Source organism: Tasmannia lanceolata, unplaced genomic scaffold (genome assembly GCF_043159265.1).
Source record: "Tasmannia lanceolata isolate RefF3 unplaced genomic scaffold, GAP_Taslan_0.1 ptg000018l, whole genome shotgun sequence".
NCBI lineage: Eukaryota > Viridiplantae > Streptophyta > Magnoliopsida > Canellales > Winteraceae > Tasmannia > Tasmannia lanceolata.
In genome coordinates, this window is record NW_027518695.1 from 4,945,716 (window position 1) to 4,972,215 (window position 26,500).

Consider the following 26,500-nt stretch of genomic DNA (forward strand, 5'->3'; position numbering starts at 1 on the left):
GGTGATAGTAGCTTGTTACAACTGTACATGGGTTACTACTAGAGAACAGTGTAAGACCATGATTATCTTTAGAAGCTTATGTGAAAATGGGTAGGTGGGAGAACACCTAAATGCCATCTTAATTAGCTGCCATCGGGCAGGTGGTGTTAGAGATGGAATGTAGTGGTGATGTTGGCTGGAGGGCTCAATCTATTTATATATTTTACAGACATGCAATTGAATGATATATTCGTCTCAACAAGACTGCCTCACCACTTATGATATTGTTTCAGTTAATAATTTAGGGAAATGATATATTTGCCCCCCTTTCCTTTTTTTTACTTGGGACAGCCCCCCTCTAGTGTAGAAGGGTTGTCATAATTCATAAATACACAACAGAGGTCTGTCCCAAGTAAAATAAGAGGCGAGTATATCACTTCTCATATTTTAACTTCGAAGGCGTGGAAATGTCATTTGCCTTGATTCACGTAATTTATCTTGAGCAACACAGCCCCTCAAAAAAAAAAAACAAGAGAAAGGTCTATAACATCCTGCAAGGTGATTGGATCAGATCTCTGGTTTGGTCTACGTATAAAGTGGGAAAAGAATATGCCATGCATGCTTAAAGAACGATATCACATCGGATAGATCGATATGATGTGACATCCACCACTGTCATCTAGCTATAATCATCAAGACTTTAACATTTCGAGACACCCTTTGTGAGGGTTAAATTTTCAAGTGAATGCCATGTCTACCGTACATGACGGGCTGCCACACATGACAAACGTCGTCCGCCATCTTCTCGACCGGTATAAAACAAGGTGATTTCACCATTATCAAAACGGGGATCTATCACGGCTCTGAATTTTCTTATTGAAGTATTAAGCGGCAACAAAAGATGGAGATAACACAAGCATGCACTAAATCATCTCGTGGGGGTTGAAAACTAGGGCTGCAACTCTAGCCGGGTTTTACCCGACCCGACCCGAAGTAACCTGGGTTGGGTTCATGTTTCATGGGTTTCGGGTCGAGCCAGGTTTGAAGGGGCCCGACCCGACCCGAGTTACATAAGTTATAGTATGTACATTTTTTTCTATTGTTAGTTAAAAGTTAAAAGTGAAAACCCACGCACCCATTGTTATTGTATGTGAGTGTAATTTCTGCTTCTATGAGTTGAGTTGATTCAGCATTGTTTGATTGTAATTACAACATTGTTTGATTACAGCATTGTTTGATTCAAGTGTAATGTGAGTGTAATTGCATCACTGTTTGATTCAAGTGTAATGTGAGTGTAATTTCTACTTCTATGAATTGAGTTGCCTTGCCAAACAAGAATTTTTCTTTAAAAATTGCGTTAATGTGAAAAAACCCGACCCGAGATTTATCATGGGTAGAGCTGGGTTTGGGAATCGTGGGTTTTCCGAAAAAAAACCCGACCCGACCCGATTTCTCGGGTAGGGTTGGGTTCTCCAAAACCCGACCCGAGTTGCAGCCCTATTGAAAACTCGTACCAATTTAACACATGAAAGGAGCCAAGCTTCATCACCCACGCGAAAGAGCAAAGGCTCTAAAAATTAACTTTATTCAAATATATCTACCTCCTTCTCTCATGTCATTATTTATTACATTATATAGATAGTGAAAAACCCAAAAATAGAAACCCTATTCTAACTTACCTAAACAAAGAATCTCAATATAAAGCAACACAAATAAAAGTTAAAAATCATTAGTAAAATAATCATAAAAGGTAAATCACCCCTAACTACATTAAACAGGTTCAATTCGCTCTTTTGAAAGTAATCGAAAAACCTTAGTAAGGATACGAGAATATACAAATGAAATGACAAAAATATAAGATGAAGAATAAAATACTTGTTTCACGCTGCACGTTCTGCATCACGGATACAGAATTTGGCCAGCGTTGGTTGCATCCAAGACCTGGGAAGTTCCGTATTCTGGCCATTTTGGTCATTTGAAGAGGAATGGTAAATTGAAGGTCACGCTTGCAAAAACCAACCGCAAGGGCGCTTGCATGGATCCATGTCACCATATAAATTTTTTTACTTTTATGCTCTTATAAATGCAATATATGCTGAGGTGGATCCAATGGGGCGCCCTTTAAGCTAGTTTTTGCAAAGGCACATCTTCAATATAACCTTCCTCTTTCAACAAAACGAAAAATTTGCTCGTGATTCTTTTCTTCTTCTTTTTTTAATGGAAAATTTTGCTCGTGATTAAAGACTACAAAATTCAACCGTTTAACTTATCTTGACAGAACCCTAAACTAGGCTTGATAGATCAAGAGCCCATATGCAACCTCAAGGGTGAGTCACAAATCCTCATCAAATTTGGGAGGCAACCTCGAACCCAACAGCGTTATAGATCTATGTAAAATACCCAAAAACTTGATTAGGGTTTGATGAGGGCAAACTCGACTCAGATCGCCTACTTGTGCTTGCTCAAGTTTTTGGAACATTGGTTCACAGTTACAGTAGAAGACTCGCTAAAGCCCATAACTAGAAACCGAATAGAAAACCTGAGTTGGACTTATGTAATTTTATCAATCAAAGATGTGATAAGAGCAATTGAAATGCCTAACCTTCACATATGACAAGAAATCAGAATTCAAACTCAAACTTCAGTAAAAGTAGTATAAAAGGGAGAGATTTTAAAAAGGATGCCTACTAAAAGTTTGCCCCAAAAAAAACAAAAAACAAAGTGGGAATACAACTGCAGTATACCTTGTACCTGCTTAGACCATTAAAACACAATCCCTCAGTTCATATGAGCCCATTAAATCCTCGCTCTGAATCAAATGGTTGCTCTGTCAATTCTTTCAGCTGGGAATGCTAAAAGGTACCAAAGACAGTTAGGTTGTACTCTAACACAACTCATGTTCTGCTTTCCAGAGCGGGCAAAGTGGGAACAGAATCGTGGAGAGCAACTCCGCTTCGTTCCAGAAAAAAACACCAGTTTTAGCTACAAGGAATTCAAGGAAAAGGCCAGATTTGGTGAACACAATTTCCTCCACATTTTTTCATTCTCGGGAATGGAAAAAAAAACACAGCACTGCCTAGAAGAGATACAGAGTGTGCCTTAGTTTCACTTTTCAGGGTTACAAACAGAAGGTTCTATAGCAGTAAGCATGATTTGAAACTTCGAGCAAACAAGACCCGGAACAATTCTGCAAGTAGGTATTACAAAATGCATCAGGGAACTTCCGCTGTACCTTTGTGAAATGAATAGAAAAACGACTGAGAATAACAATGGATAAGTTATGGAAACAGATGGTGACAAACATTGCATGATCAATATCCATAGGAACTGAGAAATTGAATCAAATAAAGAGAAAAGAAAAGGATTGGCTCAAAAGAGGTTTTCTTGTTTCGGGTTCAAGCCTCGGACTAATTCGCAAATAAATTTTCCACAAGGAACAGAGAGAACAATTAACCTGAACTCTTTCATCTTCGTTTAGGGTTAGAGCTTGAGAAATGAGTAGCTTAGTTGCCTTCCTTGCATTTCATCATGAAGTCAAACTTATAGGCATCAAAACCTTTTTTAGTTTTTGTTGTCGCTGAATTAAATTCTTATCTTCTTCACATATTCCTTCAACAAAATATATATTTCATATTGTCATAATGAAGACTCAAAGATACCATTACCACAGTATCGTACCAAACTGAAATATATCACCAAGAGAAGTTGATCTTAAAAGTATATCGAACTAGTGGACAAAATTAGAAAAGCAGAGAGAACCATATTAGAGAAACAATGATCTGAAAGCTAACAAAATATGCCTGCACCAAAATACAGCTCGTTCCCGATTCCACAACTTGTCAACAGCAAAAATCACGACCATACTGAACAAACCGTTGGAACGGATCATGGTTCAATTATGCTGGGAAACAGTGTTTGTAAACAAACAAAAATGGACTCCCCAATTGCTTCTCCTACTGAAAAGCAAGATTGCACTGATCTCACTACAGGGTTTTCAGGACAGGTTTACATTCCCAACGGCATTTTAGTCATCGCTGCATTCTCCAAAGCAACCAAGTCTAACAGAAATTCAGATTATAATCATAGCGTATGTTGACCATGAAACAAAAGCTCAAGTTGAACTCTGATGAATCCAATTCCCGATACCCAAAGTTTAGAACAAACTAAAAGATAACTCAAGCTGCAGTTAGGACAAATATTTGTAATGACATCAATTGGATTCAATGGATTCAAAGACCAATAGAGACCCTTGTAATAAGAATCCCCCTCTTCTGTACACGATTTCAGCAAGTAAATTTCTCTTCCAAAGGAATAAGAAAAGAAACTCTTCCAAAACCCTTCTCCAAATTCAAATTGAAAAGGAGCAAAAAAATTCCAAAACAAATAGTGGAATAGAATGGGAAGCCAATTGCCAACTTATGATGTATCATTCCACTTTGAAATTTCTTGTTATTCTTAACATTGAGACTTCAAAGCACAGTCAAAGAACGAAATTGCAGAGATGGATGCATGAAATGCATTTTCTTCTCATGGCATCATGAGGAGAAGATGATGCCAGAAAAATAAGGGCTGATTCTACTAATCAATAATAATCATTTTCATCAAGACGGATCATTCACATTTTGAGCACCGATATAAGATATAAAAAGTAAATACTGCAGAAATCAAGGGTAACATAACCTGGAGGAAAATGCAGACTTGTTAAAATCCTTATACCGATCTATGAATCAATACAGCACTATAGTTAACTAGCAAGTTATTTAACATGTACATTGAAGTGTCACCTCTCCACTTCATACTAAAAGAAAGTAATCCACAGGGTTTATGCTCTAAGGAAACTTTTTTTCCAATGAACTCCAGTACCATGAGGAAGTCATGTTGAATTATGACACAAGAACTCATGCAATTTTATACGTACGGCCACAATCAATTAAACATCAATGTCACCACTAACAACAAATGACCATGATCGATTACAAATGCTTATATCAATAAATTTCACCAATTCTGATAGGGAAGAAAATAAACAAACAAAACAAGCATGGATAATCCACGAGGAAGAACAGATTGCTGATACAAGCTCAGATAAAGAAAACCATCACCGGGCAGCATCACTGCTGTAGATTTTCCAAATACCACTTGTAAGTGTCTACGAGCCCATCTCTAAGCGAAATCTTTGGAGCCCAACCCAAACCCGCCAACTTCGAGCTGTCCATGAGCTTCCGAGGAGTCCCATCCGGCTTCGTCGAATCCCACACAAGTTCCCCTTCAAACCCCACTACCTCCTTCACGAGCTCCGCAAGCTCCTTGATAGTCACTTCCTTCCCACTCCCCACATTCACATGACCCAACCCACTATACCTATCCATAAGAAAAACCACCGCATCCGCCAAATCATCCACGTGAAGGAACTCACGCAGTGGCGATCCTGTGCCCCATACGACAACCTCCTTCGCACCCGAGACCTTTGCCTCATGGAACCTCCGCATCAATGCAGGCAAGACATGTGAGTTTTCAGGATGGAAATTATCATTTGGGCCATACAAATTTGTGGGCATACCAGAAATGGCATCCCAATTGTACTGTAACCGATACGCTTGACACATCTTTATACCCGCAATCTTCGCAATGGCGTACCATTCGTTCGTCGGCTCTAATGGACCAGTTAGCAATGCATCTTCTGTGATGGGTTGGGGTGCGAATTTAGGGTATATGCAGGAGGATCCAAGGAAAAGGATCTTTTGAACACCATTTCGAAAAGCTGCATCGATGGTGTTAGTCTGGATCTGGAGATTGATGGAGATGAAATCTGCAGGGTAGGTGTTGTTGGCGTGGATTCCGCCTACCTTGGCGGCAGAGAGGATCACGAATTTGGGTTTTTCCTGAGAGAAGAAGTTCTCTACTTGGGATTGACTGGTTAGGTCTAATTCCTTGTGAGATCTGAGGATTAGGTTTTCAAAACCTAGGGATTGAAGCTTACGGACTATGGCAGAGCCGACGAGGCCCCGGTGGCCGGCAACGAAGATATTCGCGGTTTTGTCTGTTAGGAACGAATCAGGCAAGGTTTCTGAAACAGGGATTGAGAATGTTGAGAGTTAGGGTTAGGGTTTTGAAGATGTTAAACATTAGGATGAGAAAAAAAATGAAATTGGAAAAATAAATATGATGCAAAATCTAGTTTCTGGAAGTAATAGATCAAGGATTAAGAAAATTAAAATGAAGTAAAGGAAAAATTAAAGATCTGGATTAAGAAAAAAAAGGTTAACCTTTGCTGGGACCTCCCATTTTTTGGAGGTGGGGAATTTGGTAGGTTGAAGGGAAGAAAATGCGTCCTTGTGCTTGATTTGATCTAGCGGAGGCGAATAACACAGAGGTTTCCTGTATGGCAGTGAGAGAGCAATCACACTTCACAGAAACACAGAGGAGAACTCGTTCATCATAAAATATCCCTCATATTATATTGTTTTGCACCGGCCACCCGCACGATTGGGCTGTTAATCTGGACCGTCCATAACTCGAAACTTACTTGATTTGCTAAAACTTTGTTCTGGTAGAAAGATCTTAACCATCAAATTAGGGGTGTTCATTATTCGGTTATAACCGAATAACCAATTCGGTTTGGTTTTTTTCCTTTTCGGTTTGGTTTTGGGTTTTTCTTTTTTTTTTGGAAATTCGGTTATCTCAAAAAAAAATTCGGTTAACCAAAATTATGATAAAAACCATTATTTTATTTTATTTTTAAAAGTACTATATGGGCACTCCGTAGGATGCTTAAAACCGTCCATTTGATTGATCACAACTAAATTAGGGTGTGCTCAAAAAATCATTTCGATTAAATGATCCTAGCCCTATCGAAATCGAGATTTTATTTTTTACCTATTTTTCTTAAACTATTCGGTTAACCGAAATAACTGAATTTTTTATCGGTTCGGTCTCGGTTACCGAAATTTGATAACCGAAATGATTTCGGTTATCAAATTTTGGTTATTTCGGTTCGGTTATAACCGAATAACCACCCCTACATCAAATGGTCGCTCTACATACGAACTTTTAAAACAGGAAGGGAAGTGAGATATTCTCCTCTCCCCGTCTTCTTCCCTGGGCCACACCTAGGGGTGTAAACGGATCGAATTTGAAGCAGATATGACTATATCCGAATTCGATTATAATATACACTTATCCGAATTCGGATTCGGATTCGAAGGATATTTAATATCTATTAGCGAATTCGATTCCGACGGATATTGTTCGAATTCATATATTATCCGTATCCGTTTATCTGGTAAATTCGAACATTTTATTGCAGCACTTTATCTACCTTCTCTTCTTAAAATTAACTCTCAAACCCTAAAATATATAAGGTCCCCTTCTTCATTTTAAAACAAAAGCAGAGAGAGAGAGAGAGAGAGAGAGAGAGAGAGAGAGAGAGAGAGAGAGAGGCGATGGGAATGGATGGTTGTGTTAGTAGTGATCTTTGGGTTTTTTTCTTTTTCTTCTTTTTTTTTTTTTGCTTATATGATGGAATGGGTTTGGACTATTTTGAATAGGTGAAGTGGGAGTGCTAATAGTGGAAGACGAAGAGAAATGAGGATGGAGATGAAGATTGGGTTAGAGATGGAGGTGATTGGGGGTGATACAGCCGACATTTGTTGCTTCATAAAGAAGCCATGTCAAACTCCAAGAATGCCCTTAAAAATTAAAAATGAGAGATTACTCCATTTCCCATCCAAAACACTTTTTGTTTTTTGTTTTTTTTTTCTTCAAAGAAAATTCACTTGTCTTTTAGAAACAAAAGATAGTGTGTCATTACTAAAAAAAAATATTAATGATATTATTAATAATAAATAAAACATAATTTACCTCTCGGATTCGAATGTTAAACGGATCGGATATACCATTAACCAGATTCGCATTCTCTAAGAGCCGGATATCTTATAAACGGATTCGAATAATATCTGCTTAAAACAGATTCGGATAGTATTCACTTTAAACAGATTCGGATGCGGACGGCAATTGAATTTTTGAATATCCACTTGCACCCTAGCCACACCCTAGTGTGTGTTTTTGGTAGGTAAGCTGGGATCGAACTTCTGATCTCAAGGTTGATGACTAAAGCCTTCACCATTGAGCTCGAGGCTCAATCTTAACACCCTAGTATAATTATTAACCCTAGAAGGGGTGGCCTGGGATAGAAAAGGAGGGGATATATCATATTCGGGAACAAAGCCATCGAGAAATGATGTTACACAACATGGGGTGGCTTGGGGAGGAAACGGGGCGAATATATCATTTCCCTTACCAAAAATATTTTATGGAATATTAGTGGGGCCAGGTGTGAGAGGTGGGCTGAGAGGGAGAGAAATTTGCTTCCAGTCTTCCACACATTGATGCACACTCTTGCCAAAGGTGAGTTCTTGCCTGGTTAGCTTAGGCCCATTAGGTGGTGAGCTGGCCAAGAGGCCTGATGGAAACTCGAACTTTTGAGCTCTCCAGATGCATGCTCAGAAGCCCACGAGATGTAGGCTTAATGTTGTGCTCTACAATAATCATTTCAACATATATCTTATGGAGAATTTATATGATGCCCGACCGTCAAAATAACAAGGGCATGGTGGTTTCCTTGTAAATTACCCGGTCGGCCGTCATATAAAAACTCTATGCTTTTCAAATCTTAATAATGTATAGCCCAAATTGTTTATTTTCACTCTAACCTTTGTTTTATGTAGCTCTTGGGGCTTTTCAAATAATGTAGAGCAAAAATTATTTGTTTCTAGCTTCTTATACGTTTTCGAAAACTTGTGGGCAATCACAATTATAATGCCTTTTTTTACGTGAGAACTTGACGAAGGTGTAAGTAGATTGGGTCGACTTGGACTGGACACGATCAATTTTTCATTAACTTGAGAGTCAAAAGTGTTTTAATTCACTTGGTAGGACAAAAGCAACAACTCCAATCAAGGTAAGAGGTCGCATATTTCAGATTGTGAGAACTGATGGTGAGGGCCCCAACCGATTATTGGCCCAAAATTTGTTTAATTTGGGGCCAAAAATCGGTTGGGGCCCTCACCATCAGCTGTCACAATCTGAAACGAACAGTGCCTGAATGGATTAAAAGTAGTGCAGATTTATTTTAATCTGTTTGAATCAGTTCGACTGTCTGCGTCCATCTACACTGCTAATCAAATTGCTATGCTTGTCCCCATCAAGTAATTTCAAGGCCATAACATTTGGTTATTGGAGTCTCCGGAATTCAGGGTCTTGATCATGCTAATATCATTTAGGTGGAAGACTCGTGTTTCTCACTTGAGAAACTTCTTAAAGTGTCATTCCCTTTAAATATTGTGTGATGGTATCTGGAGTATGTTGTTTTTAGAGATTTTATATGGTCTGTGCCCTGAGTAGTATATTTCAGAACGTACAGTCGAGCTCACTGGATGATCCAAACCGTTCATTTGTTGGGCCAAACCATAAATTGGTTGTACCCCATACATCATCTCCGTTGGATGATCTTAACCCATAGGGACCGTTTGGATACGCGGATTTTAGAATCCAGGTTTTTAGTTTGAAAACAGTGTAAAAGAGGGTTCATGATCAAGCAGTTGTATGTTGTCCGTTTCTTAGATTTTAAGTGAAAAATTCAGGTTTTAAAAATCTTTCCTGCATACTGAGATTTCTAAAACCTAGAAATATGAGAGGATCTGCTACTCTCTTGTTGACGGAAAGAAGGGCAAGAAGTAAAAAACGACGGTTGGTCCACTTCTTCTCTTGTCTCTTAACTACAATTTTGAAGAATTCCCAGATTCTAAAATCCACGTATCCAAACGGCTACTGTTCTCTTAACCTGGCTAAGGCCTTTACAACTTTTCGGAAACAACAACAGCACAACTGCCCATTTGACAAAAAAAGGAAAAAGGAAAACGATATGCGAACCGAGATTAAGACGTATGGGAGAAACTAACAATGTAAATGTGACATGTGTGTACACAAATCACCTTTTTAGATTTTCCTAAGCTAAAGAACTTGTTGTACATAAACTTCTGATGTGGTGACAACAGGCCAACAACCCATCTGATTGCAAGAAAAAAACATTTATAATGGAAAAATTTTTCTCAGACTTTTTTTTCTTTACACAATTTAGAGGTAAACAATATGATTATGGTTAAAATGAAGTACCATCTACATAAAAGTTGAAAATATTTTTCCTTTCCTTAACTTTTCCATAAAACTCCTGCAATCCAAACTAGAATATGTTTAATAAAGATAAGGGGTGCCATTATCAAAAGAGAGGGTATTTGTTTAGATATATGATATGAGATACATCACCTAAGTTACATAAAATATGCTTATATTTTGTGCCAAATGTCTTACGAAATCCTGTAAAACCATATATTTCGAGCTCGTTTCTCATTCTCTAATCTAAAATATTCATCAAATAAACCACAGACTCTTTCCCTCTCTCTATTCCCTTCCTTATCAATCAAAGGGGAAAACCATAGCTACCGATTCGCTCTTCTTAGCTGCCTATATTGTTTTACAGGTGAGATTTGTCTCCAATCTCCTCTGTTTCCTATCTCTTTTCTTTCCTTTTTGGTCCTTTAATTTTTAGGGCTCTGAACCCATGTATTCGTCAATCAGTAAGGCCAGTTTCTAAGGTTTTAACCCAATGTGACTATGGTGCGGTTGCTGCAGGTAAGTTGTTATTCTTTCTTCTCTTTTTCTTTAAAAAACAATTTGTTCTTACTATTTTGTTTAGGGTTTTTTTGTTTTGTTTTTGGATTAGGGTTTCTCAGAATCTCTGCCCTAGTTAAGTTTTCGTCTCTTTAGTCACGTTTAAATGTTTCTTTTGCTTATCATTGTTGTTGCTTTAGAGTTTTTGATGATGTATGTAGTTCTGTTTATGGGTTTGAGACTATTGCTCATATTGGATGAGAATTTGTGCCCTAACCTTTTTATATTCGATCTGCTTAAAATAAAAAAAAAACCCTGTAGTTTTGTGTCACTGCTACTATTTATCTTATTTATGCATTTTTCTCATTCATCTTACAAAAATTATTGTTTTACATACAATATATGAGAATTTATGCCCTAAGCTTTGTATTTGATCTCGCTTAAAAGAAGAAGAAAAACTGTAGTTCTGTGTCTCGGTTGACGACACACCTCACTGTTACTATTTCTCTTATTTATGCAGTTTCTCCTTCATCCAACGGAATTAATTGCTTTGTATACAAAAAAAAATACATTATTTGTGTTTTGTTTAAGATAAAATAGTTCATTTTTTTATATTTAATTGGGTTTCCTTCACCCCAATTATTTAAAGGCTTTTATGCTGTTAGTTTCGTAAAATTGCTCGAAATTTCAATAATAAAACATTTTTTTTAAAAAAATAAATCTTGAGATAGTAAACTGTTCATCATTATTTGGTACAGATATTTGGTTCTGTCTACATACTGAGCAACACTTTGCTTAAGAATTTGAGTACTTGTATGGAGACCGAGAGTGTAACCAAACAAATCCCCACATGCCACATGGCATGGGAGGGGTACTTTTGCCATTTTCATAGAGAAAATAGTAAAAAATCAAGGGAAGGATTGCTAATGTGTTGAGAGGCTATTCGTTCGGTTCCACTATATGTGCCCAACTCGGTTACCATATCATTTTTCTAAGAATTTTCATCTTGAGTAATAACTCTGTGGGTACGAAACAAGAGTGCAATACATTCAATCACTATCTAACCAGATGTGGAATGCCTGTTTATCTAATTTCCATAGGTTTGGCCGGAATAATTTAATTTGGGGTTGAAGGGAATATATTGTTTCCCTTGTCGGATTCCTTCTGAAACAGAATGGCAGGAGTTGGATATCCGCAGCAGAGCATAAGAAAAGCTCTTGGAGTTTTGAAGGACTCCACAAAGGTCGGATTAGCAAAAGTGAACAGCGAATACAAGGTTATTATTAGTTTCAATTTTGAATATTTTTCCATCTTTTTTTAAAGATGTGGCAGCTCCTTAAATAATTTTAGTCTCATGTTCCCAGGAATTGGATGTTGCGATTGTCAAGGCCACTAATCATGTTGAATATATGGCTAAGGAGAAACATATCCGCAGTGAGTGCAAGCTTCTTTTGACTGCTGTTCAGAAACTCAAAACTCTGTTAATCCGCTTGTTAGTTGGGAACTGAGCGCCTACTCCAGTTGGCATTTAAATATGCTGAGCACGTTATTCAATCCGCCTGTTTTTTCTAAAGCAAAAACTGAAAGTGAACTTTTGATTTCCACTTCTTCTTTTTGATTTTCACTTCTTCTTTTTTGATTTCCAGATCTTCGTACTCTTCTTCTTCTTCTTCTTCTTGTTATTACTATTATTGTTGTTGTTATTGTTGTCTCTTTTTTTTCTAGTTGTTCTTCTTCGTTGTGGGGAACGCTACATTTTTTTGAATGATAATAGATTGTATTAAAAGATGAAGAAAGGGTCGAGCCCCAAGACGGAGATAGTCAATACAAATAAAGAAAGAGAAAAAAGAGATACAAGGAATAAAACCACATCCTCAAGGAGGAAGAAAATAAAAAATCTTCAAAAAATCTTCCCTTTCCCCCTTGATTTGACCGGAAAGTCAAACAAGAAAAACAAAAAAAATAAAATAAAAAAGAAAACATTAAAAAAGGGCTTGCATTTGGAAGATTTATGGCTGACAATGACTATCATGTGAATAGTAAATAGCAACCAAACAGTGCTAGGAAAAGGAAAACATGTCCTTTTACTTGATTTTCCCAAGTTTTGATACAACCTAATGGGCTAATGGACCCCAAGGAATGTGTGCCATATTAATTTATGATAATAGTTTTTTAACATTTTATTAAATGACCACAAATACATATTTAAACATTATTTTCATGCTACACTTGTATCTATCTTTGTCGTTTTTACTTCTTATTTTTTTCATTTACTTCTTCCCACAAAGTCAGTGTATTCAATTGGTTTCTTAAAGAATCTACCGAGTTAATTGAGAATTTACAAATCAATTTTCGACTTGAGTTCGAGGTTTTAAATATTGCTTTCAACATTGTGAACTTCAGAATCAGATACAAGAATGGATTGTTACCTTTGTCTAATGAGAAATTGATATTTTATACTTGTAAGTTGTAGCTTTTGAGTACTGTAGGCTTTCGTTGAATATATTCATTCTGCAATTAATGCTTATTCTAATTGTTTCTGCAGTTATTTTTGAAGCCATGTCAGCTTCAAGGCCTCGAGCTGATGTTGCATATTGCATACATGCTCTTGCGAGACGTCTTGCCAAAACACACAATTGGGCAGTATGTTCCTGCCAACTGCTTTGTTAAATTCTTCCATTATATATTGGTTCTTGTGCTGTGACTTTTAACTGGAGCTATGGGGTACCCTTGGAAAATAAAATCATTTGTCTCGTAAAAACTTCATTACATAGGCCCTGATCTAACAATGCCAATTTTCTGTACGTGGAGTCTTTAAAATGTCCATGCATGTGGGAGTTGGTGTGGACATGGGTCATCTGACACAGCCCCAAGAATCCAAACCCATTAAATTATTGAAAAAGTATATTATGAGAGTAGAGAAAGGTTTTAATATAAATATTTTAATAAAAGCAACAGTGCTTTTGACTTTGAAGAGGGACTTCCCTATGGGGTGGGGGGAGGAGGAAGAAAAACCAAGTTCCATTTTCCATAGTTTCCAATGTCATTGTATGCTTTGAGAACCGTATGGCTGCTGGTGTACAGGATTCTACTTCATGCTTGTGACTCATCAACTTTTAGGGTCATAGGGTACATATTTGGTGTGGGGGTTGATGTATAGGCCAGAGAGGTATTGCAGATTTGATTTGGGGAGAGTTAGGGGCCTGACAAGATAGTGGGCCACTCACCAGGCCTCTTTGAAGATTTACGTTGATGGCTTGTGATTTTCAGTGGGTGTGAGAAGCAAGAATTGAAGGTTTGGTGAGTTCTGAGTTCATGATAGAGTAGCCATAATTTTCAGTGGTGTGGAGGGAAAATCGATCAGGAAATAGGCCTTGTAGGCACCAGGCAGAAGGCTCAAAGGAGGAAAGAGTGTATGACGTCGTAGGACATGTAAATGTAGGGATCACTACTCAGTCCTGGGAGAGGAGTGAAGTCGATACTAGATGGAGAATGATGAAGAGAAGTCAGTCCCACAATAAAGTAGAGGTGGAGCCAGCTGGAAGGGCATGCATATATGGGTACGAAGACTTAACTTCCTTTTTTTCTCTTCTATTGAAGGAGGGAATGCTATGGGTGGTTAGGTAGAACCGTAGAAACATCACCATTCAAAAAAAAAGGTAGAACCATAGAAACAACTCTTATGGAGTTCAATATTTAAATGGTTTTATATAAAGTGGTTCTTTGCAATATCAATAGTGGATCTTTCACCATATGGTCGAATGAGCCATGAGCCATTTGGTGAATGGTCAAATTTGTAGATCTTCCCTCATGTGGTACTAATCTATTGGAGGATCTGGAGCAAAATAGGAAAGTGGATATTGAGGGATATTGAGGATAGTGCACTTATTATTTGGAAGGTAGACTATGAAATCAATAGAACTGTCATACAATGGACCTTAAAAGGGACTGATTTGGGATGTTTGGTGCATGGCTCGTCAAAATTGAAGGACTCATAGGTTGTTTTAGACCAAATAGAATCGGAATGAGTCCGTTCCCCTCCTATCAACACTATCAAGATAAACTTTGGTGGTAGCATGAGTGAAATTCTAGGTCTGTCCAGTATATGAGGGATTTTTAGAAATTGGGGCTTTTCTCCATGGGCATTGAAATCCTTGAATAAGTTTCTTTTGGGATTGGCTACCCTGCGTGGATAATTTTATTTTGAATATACTCTTAGGCTTGTGCTTACCCATTAGGGCTGTTCTGGACTTGAACGGCGGATAGCAAGCCTATCCAAGGGCAAAATAGACCCCGTCTTGCTTTCCCCATGGAGAATAGCCCCAATGGAGAATATGTTGTGAAAGGTCTATTCCAAAAAAAAAAATCTGGTTAGAATGAAAGATTCTAGTGAGGCTGTAGCATATTAGCTGGAGTGCTTCTTACTAGTCTTTGTATTTATTAGTGAACTATGGGAGTGGACTATGATTCCTCTAATGCTATTGCTTGGACAACAAAGCAAAATCCAGATCCTTGGAGGATAGGTCACATTGTTGATGAGATCTTGGAGATACAGATACTCATGTTTTCTTCTAGCATCTGTGCTGCATGGATTCTTTGATCCCTGTGTTGACACGTGAATCAGACATGGATTCGCGTGGGACATATCCGGATTCTTGCTGTAGCTTACTATTTGGGGTTTGCTGAATCCGACACCTTGAATCCATGTTGGATCCCAACATGCGAATCCGAACCCATGCAACACAGTCTAGCATATTTTAAGAGAGGTAGAAGATTTTTGGAAGGAAGACTAAGTTGCATTTTATGTGGTTTTTTCATGTCACAATGTATGCTGTGAGATCTGTGTGGCTGCTGCTGTACTTAATCCAATTACATGCTCTTGATTCATCAACATTTAGGGCCATACGGTCTGTATTTGGTGCGGGACGTTGATGTAGAGTCCAAAGAGGGTTAGAAATGGGATTTCGGTCTTCACAAGATGATAGGAAGCTCTCAAAACTTAAATGAACAAGTCATTGTGGATGGCTTAATGGTTCTTAGTGGGTGTGAGAAGTGAGAATGCTGGGGTGGTGAGAGCTGAGGTCATGATTCAAATGCCAAAATCTAACATCCACCATTTGTTGAAGACTTGAAGGAAAAAGCACTGAGGATATAGGCCTTGTAAGTAGAAGGCTCGAAGGATGACTTTGAATGACATGTAGAGGAAGGGATGGCTACTAAAATGGAGGTGGATAATAGATGGATGGTGCTGACAAAAGATGGTTTACATAATAATTGAAGGTGGAGGCAGATGGAAGTGCATGCAAGTATGCGTGTGCGTGTGCGTGTGCGTGAGAGAGAGAGAGAGAGAGAGAGAGAGAGAGAGAGAGAGAGAGAGAGAGAGAGAGAGAGAGAGAGAGAGAGAGAGAGAGAGAGAGAGAGAGAGAGAGAGAGAGAGATGACTTACCTACCTCTTTTTCTCTCCTAGCTACGGATGAAAAATCTCTGAGGGGGAAGGTAGATATAGGTCTTGAGTGAACTCTTTGGTGGCTTGTCAAATTTGTTGTACATCTGCCCTCATGTGATGCTTTTGGACTATGTTGCATCAGTACGGCTATGAGTGTTGGATTCGGCAAACATAAAAAATAATGATTCGTGGATTTGCTAAAATATTTTAATCATTTTTCAAATTTTATTTTTTAAATAATAATATGGTTATAATAAGTAATATATTGAAAATTTTAATAGGTTAAGTAGGTATAATGTTTTATGTCCCTTTAAGGAACTTATTATTAGGATGAGTAAAACTCAAAATATGTTGTAATTGTAAAGTTGTGGTCGTAGTATTTAGGGAAAAAAAGGATACAAGAGATTTAGAAGTATCTTAGAGAATCCTGAAGTATGGGAATCCGAGACGTGCCCGACACGGATTCTTCGCCCATTAAAAGAATCCATGTAACATGATTTGGAGCCAAAGAGACAAGAGTATAATATTATAATGAGGATAAAACCATTCTTATTTGGAAACTAGTCTAATCCATCATCCCAAGAGTCGTAACAAGGAATGAACTTTTGTGTGGGGGAGGGGGGCGGCTTTGGTGCAAGATCTTCTCAAAGTGAAGGTATTCGGGGGTTCTTTAGAGCAAATAGATTTGCAGCGAGGTTCATGACTCCTATGTACAATATCCAACTAAACTTTTTTGGTAGTTTGAGTGATAATCTTGGTCCAGCCAGCATCAGAGTGATTTTTAAAAACCTTGGAGGATATTTTCTAAAGGTTTATTCAGATCCTATTGGAATTAACGATTCTAATGAGGTTGTAACTTGTGTGCTTCTTACTAGTCACTTTATTTCATAGTGAATTAGTGGACTGGAGGGTGATCTTTTAATGCTATCTCTTTGGCGATGAATCAAAATTCAGGTCCTTTTGACGGTAGCTCACATTATTGATGAGATCTTGGAGATATTGATGTTTTTCCTTTAACATATTTTTTATGCTAATAAAATGGCTAATAATCTAGATAGAGGCTATATGTAGGCTTGAGGACTTAGCAAGTTCTGATTGCCATTTCTTTTCTTACAAATAAAATATTACATTATTGCGCTGTGTGTGTGTGTGTGTGTGTGTGTGTGTATTTATGTCATTATATATTTTAATAAAGATAAAAATGTCTTTTGAAGATATAAGAAAAATTTCCATGATAGATCCGTAAATTTGTAGAAGGATTTGATAACATAAAACATATAGAAGTGACTTGTATCTAAAGTTACAAGCTAGAGGGAAGTGGGTGTAATACCATAGCCACTGGACATTTTGTCCTTGGCACCCCTTCCCTCTTAGCTATATTCAGCAATTCACCTCCAGCTCACATGTTTTGTTGTCATTCAGAAGTGAATTCACTGTCCTGAACCATTGTACTTTAAAAAAATTCCAGAAGTATGCTCCGGAGTCCGGACAGTCAACTCAAAGCCTCCAGGAGAGGATTGTAAAAAAAAGGTGCACCAGTTCGCAGTCCAGGTCCATGTGTTTGTGCAGCCTACCTGATTGAGTCAAGACCTTAATATGCATCAGAAAGTCCTCAAAGCACATTTGCCAAAGAATTAGCTAGAGTTAAAGTCACTCGACTGGTAAGCTTGCCTATTGGAAAACATTATTCAACTATTCAAGGGTCTAAAGAGGTCGTCCTTATCTTGACTCGTCTATACCAATGACAGTCTGAGAGAAGTTCGTATCGTTAGTGACCACACTTTTGCGCTCTGCAGGGTCTATGTTTTATCTACGTTGCCTGTCCTGTCCTTCCTTACATTTAATCTCTAACCTTTGCACCTATACTCCTGTTCAAACACATCAAAGGTGAAAATATAAATGGAAGCCTTTTCTGGTTACATCTTAATGACATTATATTAAACATTTTGGAATTTGGACAGAAGGCTTACTTTGCACTTGTTTCAAATTCACTAAACTAATTTGATGACCAAGATGGTGTTTTTACTTTTTATCCCACTTCTAAATTATGTTTTAACTGTTATTGATTGCAACATCCCATGCTTTGCTGTGAAGCCATGTCATGCTTCTTTGCTATCTGCTCACCTTATGCATTTTTTACTTAGGTTGCATTGAAAACTTTGATTGTTATACATCGTGCTTTGAGGGAGGTTGATCCAACATTTCGGGAAGAGCTCATCAATTACAGTAGGAGCAGAGGTCACATGCTGAACTTGTCCCATTTCAAGGATGATTCAAGTCCTAATGGTATTTTTTCTAATTAGCAAGTCTTAATGTTATTAATCCTGGTAGTTTATCTTATTTTTCTGAAAAGGCTTGTAATACAAACAAAAACTGATAATTTCCTTTTGATTTATTTTGATTTTAAGCGTGGGATTATTCGGCTTGGGTCCGCATGTATGCTCTATATCTAGAGGAGAAGCTAGAATGTTTTCGCATACTAAAGTATGATGTGGAGACAGACCGCTCTGTAAGCAGTTCGAACTTCACATTCCTTCGATGTCTTTTGTTCCATTTTTGCCCATTTCCTTCTAAGTAAATATTTATAGTTCTTGAATTGTTTTGATTGATTTTTGTCGCAGTGTAGAGATATTTACACAGCTTGAGCTCTGTAATGATTTATTTGATGTAGATAATTCCATAATCCCCCAAAGGTCCTCTATTCAATTTCAGTTGGTTAAACTGTACAAATATCCCTTTCAAGTTCTGTTTGTTGTATGGACTGGTTTTCCCTCGCAGAATGAGCTTTGGGAACCCTTTTTCTGGTCTTAAACATGGTCAATCAAATTTTCCTCAAAAAAATTTCAAGGTTTTATAATATGTGGATTGTGGACTGGTTTTTCTTAGTGAACTTTGGGGCATTACCGCTTTTCCATTTGCTATGGTCTGAGATTGAATAGAGGACCTTTGGGGGATTATGGAATTTTCTAATACAAACAAGTACCATAGGGCTCAGATGCCTTATCTGAAGTTGAAAGAGTCAGGGTTGATTGAAACATTTATAACATAACCAAATAGAAAATGATTGTTGAAATGTTTATTCTAATGGTGATGGAATTAGAATTAAAAAAGATTGAGCTAGTCTACAAGCAACAAAGCCAACAAAATCAAGCAAAAAGAGGGAAAATAAAATAAAAAATATAAAGCCACTCAAGAAGGCAAATCATCAAAAGTCAAAATGGCATCCCTGTCAACCCTCGATGAGCAGGACAATTGGTGCGAAACATGATGAACCTCAATGCTATTGACCGCCAATTTTCTCAAGAATTTCTTCAATGACATCTACAAACCTCCACAGATAGAAGGCCTCATTTTTGTCTACCTCACAGCATTGGGGAATCACTCTCAACCATGAGATGATCCAACATGGCGTGGTCAACAGGACGGATCCCAGTCAAAAGCTCCAGGACCTCAGCTTCATTAGAGTCCTTTCCTCCAACAGGTCTACATAAAGCTCACTTGATCCCCATGTCAGAATCCTTGAGCAAACCCCCAACAGTGGCTGGACCTAGATTATTGATGTGCAAACCTAGGGTTCATGCGTTATTTGGAGAACTATTAGGAGCATAAAGTCGCTAAACTTTCAATTAACACCGGTGTCGCCAAACCAAATCAGATTAAACATCTAGAAATTAAATCAAATCTCAGATAGAGTTTCACAGAAAATGTTTACTTTAAAGATAATTCATGCTGGAATATTCAGTTTCATGTGACTGTTGACGTTTGTAAAGGTATACTCTACTTGGGTAATATGATTTACTACTTTGGTGTGATGTGGAGGATGAGTGGGATTTGTTTCTTTAATGTGTTGTTAACAGAGAACTAAGGAACTAGACACTATTGACTTGCTGGAGCAACTACCTGCCTTACAACACCTTCTTTTTCGTCTTCTTGCTTGTGAGGTAATGCCAATTATTTATTTTAATTGGTCTTAGACTTTTAAAAGGTTCTTATTTATTATGCAGATTATGTAGATCATATGCAATAAATACCATATGTTTGTGCAAACATTGACTGTCCACTCCCTTGCAGCCAGAGGGAACGGCTAGGTACAATACTTTAATTCAATATGCACTTTCAATGGTAAGTAACCTTTTCTAGTATTAATTATTGGTTTGGTGCTCTGCTCCTGCATTTGATCTTGTCTCTTAAAATCGTTCTTTTGCAGGTTGTTGGTGAAAGTGTTAAGCTTTACAATTCCATCAATGATGGTACTCTCAATTTGGTTGACAAGGTAGGCTTCCTTTCCTGTTATCTTTGTTAGTCTTGTTTATTTGGGTCAATAGTGATAGTGCTTTTGTGACAGTTTTTTGAGATGCAGCGGCATGATGCTGTTAGGGCACTCGAAATTTATCGGAAGGCGGGGAATCAGGTAAATATTGTCTGTGAGAATATAAGTATTTTTTTTGAAATGATATTTGTGAGAATATAAGTTTCGGCATACTAATTGTGATACCGAAGAAACAAAAAACTACTTAGTCATTTCCCTCATTCTTTATGTTCTTTAACGTTGGAAATGCTTCATTATGGTTGCAGGCAGAGAGATTATCTCAGTTTTATGAAGTATGTAAGGAGCTTGATCTTTTTCGCAGGCAGGAGTTTATTAAAATTGAACAGGTATGGGGCATCTGAATTTGTCAGTGCTAGATACACTTGAAGGATAACAATACCACTTTTCTTTGGTATAACAATTCGCTAATTTTGTTATCTCATATTCAATTGCAGCCCCCTGCATCATTTGTCACGGCCATGGAAGAGTATGTCAAGGAGGCTCCACGTCGTTGGAATGTGGTATTGATAGTTGCTATCATTTGAATGATTTTTCTGTATTTGATTGGAGGCGGGTATTATATTAGCATTCCTTAGAAAACGTAGGAATTAACTCCTAAATTTGGAACATGCTAAATTGCTAATGGTAAACACTTTTCAGTGTATGCCATTTAAATTTTAAGAGTCATGTTCAGAATAGAATTTCTATGTTTGTGAGAACAAACATGATTCCTTTTGCAGTTCTTGAATTGGGTATATTTTGGAAAATGGTTAGATTCTGGTACATATCAACTTAAAATCTGGTACGTATTATACCGCACTGCCTGAGATGTTGTATTAGACAACAAGGTATGTTTTTTTTTGGGAATAAATATTGTATGTATGGGATGAGATATCAGGTTATTTGTCTAGATATAGGCTGTTACATAATCATCTTATAAAAATATATAATATCATCAAAACAAGGAAAGAACATATTTGGAATACCTTTTTCCAATGGATGATATTTTACACATTTTTCATTTCATCCTTCAAACTTTATTATCTTTTAGGTTGCTTGCATAGGAAGTTAAATTTTGTGTCATTGCTCTTTCTTCGTGCACACTTCTATATGTATGCTGCTTCCTTTTAGATTCATTATAAGTTTATAGTAGACATTCACATGTACTCTCTAAAAGGATGGAATGTATAAAATAGTAGAATCATATACTCTCTAAAACGATGGAATATATTAAATAGTAGAATCATATAATTAATAAAAAATATAGCAAAAAATAAAATTTGGGAAAAGAACCAATTGTGTGGGAAATACTTCAAGAAGTTATGAAACCATTGTAAAGTGCGACTCCTTAGGAGTTTGCTACTCTCGGATGTAACTCTCATTTTTCTTTATATAATTCTGGTCGGGCGTCCTTGCCTAACCCCAGCTTACCAACGAAAAAATTAATAATAATTGTAGCAGATTGTTATGTTTATTTGGCTTTTGTGGATGTGCTTGTGGGGCTCTTTCTGCTTTCTAACTCTCCTATAAAATCTATAGTTTTGCTACCTGCTAAGGTATGGTTTCTGCAATTATCATCAGGTTAATGATGACAGAGGTGTAGCTCCCAAAGTGGTTATGGCGATTGAGCATAAGAAATCACCAGATTCTCCAGAAAAAACAGATGCTCCAGAAAAAACAGAGCCGCCCCTGTTACCACCTGAACCCTCCAAGAGTGAGCTCATTGAGGATCCAGTATCCGTGCCATATACAGATGATCTTTTGGTAAAAATGTTGCTACACAAACTTGATGTGTACATTAGGTTAAAAGTCTTGCTTCATTTAACCTTCCATTGATATTTTTTCTACCAGGGACTAAATGAGTGGAGCGAAGACGCATCAAAATTGGATGAGAAAAATGCTCTAGCACTTGCCATTGTTTCACCTGGTGAGCATTTTTCTATAATTTTAATTCAGAATTTTCTTTTTTTTTTTAATTGCCAAACATACATCTATAATTTTTTATTCATGAATTTTTTGTAAATATTTCTATTTTCTAAGTATTGTATTTGTCTTATTTTCAGAAGATCCATCAACTACTAAAGATTTCCTTGATCCAAACAGTGGAGCTACTGAATGGGAGCTTGCACTTGTTGGTGCACCAAGCTCTAATGAAAGTGCCATAGCGGAGAGTAAACTGGTAAATCCTTTCTGCTTTGTTTGGTTGCTTGAAGTTGGCTGGGAGATTAGGAGAAGAAGTCAAAGGGAATTAGACAAGCATGGAAGATGGGGAGAAGATTAGAGGAAGAGTGGTAAGTAGTGTTTGGTTGTGCGGCAATCTGCGAGAAGATTAGTGGAAGATGTAGGGGTGTCATTACCAAAATAGAGGGTGTAAGAGAGAGAAAAGAGCATAAGACAAGAATCTTCTCCTAATCTCCCACCAAATTCCACTAAAATGGTAAAAGATGGGGAGAAGATTAGAGGAGGGAACATTGCCGCCACGTAGGAAAAAAAGACTAATGATTTCTAGAAGATGTCTGGTGCTCAAAGGGAGTTTTAATTCAAAATGGCAACCAAACATGCTTTGGGCAGATCTTCGGAAGATCAACTTCCAATGATCTCCCCAAAATGAGCAACCAATCAGAGCATTCCAATTAAACCTTTAGAAAAATCTTTGCTTGAGAGTTTAGGTGATTATTTCCTGGATAAATTTTGCATTGTAATGTGTTAGAGATGCTTATAAGTAAATTAGTGTTACTGGACATGCAGCATATATTACAATTATATCACCATCTGACATGTCCATTCCAACTCTATAAGTTGGTTCATCTATGATTTAGCTGAAACTTTGAATTTACTGCCGACACGTGTGAAAACTAACATGCGTGTTGACATGTATTGACACTCTTTTCAAGTTTCGACACTTATAAATGTACTGCTAGAAGTGCCTGATTTAATTGCGCCAGTGTGAAATATTGTTTTATTATTGAATCCTATGTTTACCGCTTTTATTATGAACTCTTCTTTAATTAATTTTTATTGTTACCGCCTCCCCTAAAACCTTAAAACCCTAAAGTAACTCTTCTTCCAATATTATATTCATTGTATCCAGTTGAACATCTTTCCTGCTGCACATTAGTCGAGAACTAGATTAGATTTATGAATGCACTTTTATTTGATTATCTCATCTTTTTTTTAGACATGGAATTGCTTAATGTTGAGTTATTAATTTGTTAAATGAATACCACATTTATCTTATTGTAAATTATGATTAGTAATCATTACCATTCAAAAAAATGATTAGTAATCATTAATTTTATATGTATGTGTGCACGGCGTGTCGCTGTTTCTGGATTTTAGGGGTTGCCGGGTCGGATGCCTTAATTCGTTAAATGAATACCACATGGGGAAGTGTGGTCTCCATCCCTTTTCTTTACTTGGGGCACTCAAATCTACTGTATCTATGACTGGCAAAAGACCAGATTTACGTCATGGGGAAGTGTTCAATGGGCCATATTGCCACTTACATTGATTTTGGGTGTCCCAAGTAAAGAAAATGGGCGGATATATCACTTCCCTTATTTTATTGCAAATTATAATTAGTAATCAGTAATTTTACATGTATGTGCAAATGGCATGTTGCCGTTTCTGGATTTTAGGGGTTGCCAGGTCAAATTCCTCATATCCGTGCCGGCAATCAACATGCAAACCCGTGCCCACAGATCATTATGGTTCATGCGTTAAACCCTCCAATTTAAAAGTCAAGACTACATAAATGTTGTCTTCAGTCCCTTCATTATAATGCCTAATTTTACTTCGAACACTTGCTGATTCTCTTTCACTCGAACACTTGCTGATTCTCTTTCAATTTGCAGGCTGGCGGGCTAGACAAAATAACGTTGGATAGTCTATATGACAGCGCAATGACAAGAACAAACCAGAGCGGGAGTTACCACATGGGACAGGTGGCACCCAATCCGTTTGAGTCCGCCCAATTCTCCCAAGATCCGTTCTATGCTTCCATCAGTATAGCGCCACCTGCCAACGTGCAGATGGCAGCTATGGCCCAACAACAACAAGCTTTCATGATGCAACAACAGCAACAGCAGATGATGGGCAATCAAGATGCTAGCAGTAATCCTTTTGGAAACCCCTATGGCCCACCAGGTGTTCCTTCTTACCAATCTCATAATCCCTACTCCGGCTTCATTTAGATTTCTGTGACTTGTAGAGAATGAGAAAAGCTGCAGGGAGAAGGAAAGAATAGGAAAGAATAGCAACAGGTGATATTCATGTCTGTAGATAGCTCGGCGGAAGCAGAAACATGGGATGTTGGTTCTTCTTTTATCATATTTTTCTTGTGTTTAGTGAGGTCTTTCTTTTGGGCATCCTGCTAGAGTTTCAATGCTAGTAGAAGTGCATCATATGACCTCTCATACAGCTAGACTGTTTTTTTTTTTTTTGATAAATAGCTAGACTGTTTTGTTATATCTAAATCCCTTTGCAGAGAGTGATATTTTGAGCTGGGATGCATGTCTGGGTTTCCATTTGCCCAGAGAGGGAAAAGAAAATTAGAAGATTTAGGTGAGTTGCAGTGGCAGAATGATTCTGGTTTTAGTTGGTATCCAGTATATAGAACAAGCGACCAATAATCTTATGATCTTCTCATGGTACAGTTTTATAACTTCTTTGTAGATGAATGATGATGCATAAAGGTTGAATGTAGCTGCTTTGTTATAATTTTTTTTTTTTTTGTTGAGTTTCTTGGATTATGATGGATTGTTCTGATAGATGTTGTCCCTAACCTAACAACAAAGATTTACCTACAGGGTAAAAAAAATAGTGTATTGATTGAAGCTCCGATCATCTGAAAGGGCTGAACCAGTGCCCTCTAAAATTATATCATCCAGAGAATGGCTTGTATAGTCTGATTATTTCGGCGGCACTGAACTCTGGTGCGTCCTCTAGTAACTAAAATTCGTGGTGAAAAAGGGGTTTACAAGCTATGACCCGATTCTGAAGATCGTCTAGTTGGCACTATTTGGGGTAGGTAGGAGAACACAGTTATACAATAATTGAATAAGTATGAAACCATTTCATGGCTAATAATCACAAACCAGCTCAGACTTCCTTTTCAGGTGTAGACCTACTTATAAACCCACTTTATAAAGAAATTTACTTTTATGATGTATTTAATAACTATAAATATCATATAAATAGGAAGAACAAGCAGCTTAGCATCGCTTGTTTGCCACTTTTTAGCCACAAAAATCTAGGGGTTACCAAATAAATTTGAAATTTCGTCCAATTTTACGTCGAAAAGGATTTCGACAAGCTGCGGCCAAATACAGATATGGGTGTTCCCTGGCACAATAGGTTTCTGGCATTATACGTCGTCAATAATTTTTTATTAGCAAAAACTTATCAATGGAGAACGGGCGTCTGTAAGAATGTTAGGGCGCCGTTGGATGCCGCTAAGATTGGTCCTTAATTGCATATAAGATTAATTTAGGGAAATGATAAATGTGCTCCTTTTTATCACTTGGGACACCCAGCAGCAGTGTATCAATGACTGCAGAGGGGCTGATGTAATTCACGTCATAAGGATTCAAAGGATTTGATTGCCACGTACACTGCAGTCGGGTGTCTCATGTGATGAAAAGGGCGCATTTATCAGTTCCCTTAATTTAATTTAATATTATTTTCAAATGAAACATTAAAACCTCTTGGAAGCCATTAACTATATCATTTCTAACACTAATATGACCATTATTTGCAATTAATCTGTTATATATACATGATATACTGTAAAAAGGAACACATTAGGCTAAGACCTTTAGACCTATCCCATCCCAGGTGGGAACCCACCTAGTCCCCTACCTAGGCAGGCCCCCACTCAAGGCCGTGACTCTATACTATGCTTCTACATCTGCCGTCCTCGTCAGTCTACCCTGTGGCGGCAGTCACTCTAGCATTTGCTCCAGGTAGCCCATTTCGCAAGGCGCATTTTATTATAGCTTCACTCTATTGTAGCTTCACTAAGACCTTTCCCTCTGGATTTTTTTTAATACTTGGTAGCCTTCTCCACAAGTTGCCTCTCCCATGATTCGAACACAGCT

General features: G+C 37.5%; 2 protein-coding genes across 6 annotated transcripts; one reads left to right on the forward strand and one right to left on the reverse strand.

Annotated features, from left to right (window-relative positions):
• Positions 1 to 4,862: 4,862 nt before the first annotated feature.
• LOC143849989 (putative GDP-L-fucose synthase 2) lies at positions 4,863 to 6,415 on the reverse strand. The gene is made up of 2 exons (XM_077359321.1): positions 6,246 to 6,415; positions 4,863 to 6,046 (listed from the first exon to the last, which is right to left on the reverse strand). The coding sequence occupies exons 1-2, from the start codon at positions 6,262 to 6,264 to the stop codon at positions 5,091 to 5,093; spliced, it is 975 nt and encodes a 324-aa protein (XP_077215436.1). The 5' UTR covers positions 6,265 to 6,415; the 3' UTR covers positions 4,863 to 5,090.
• A 3,903-nt stretch (positions 6,416 to 10,318) lies between these two features.
• Positions 10,319 to 25,121, forward strand: LOC143849833 (putative clathrin assembly protein At5g35200). Of its 5 annotated transcripts, none has more exons than XM_077359083.1 (17): positions 10,319 to 10,516; positions 10,615 to 10,668; positions 11,748 to 11,923; positions 12,012 to 12,081; positions 13,193 to 13,290; positions 18,238 to 18,379; positions 18,502 to 18,602; positions 19,951 to 20,034; positions 20,165 to 20,215; positions 20,301 to 20,366; positions 20,439 to 20,504; positions 20,669 to 20,749; positions 20,858 to 20,923; positions 21,984 to 22,166; positions 22,254 to 22,329; positions 22,469 to 22,581; positions 24,257 to 25,121. In XM_077359083.1, the coding sequence occupies exons 3-17, from the start codon at positions 11,822 to 11,824 to the stop codon at positions 24,593 to 24,595; spliced, it is 1,638 nt and encodes a 545-aa protein (XP_077215198.1). In that variant the 5' UTR covers positions 10,319 to 10,516; positions 10,615 to 10,668; positions 11,748 to 11,821; the 3' UTR covers positions 24,596 to 25,121. The 5 variants fall into 5 exon arrangements, with proteins under 5 accessions (XP_077215198.1, XP_077215196.1, XP_077215199.1 ...); XM_077359081.1 differs by having other exon boundaries at positions 10,320 to 10,516; positions 22,466 to 22,581; XM_077359084.1 differs by lacking the exon at positions 11,748 to 11,923 and having other exon boundaries at positions 10,320 to 10,516; positions 22,466 to 22,581.
• Positions 25,122 to 26,500: the final 1,379 nt, after the last annotated feature.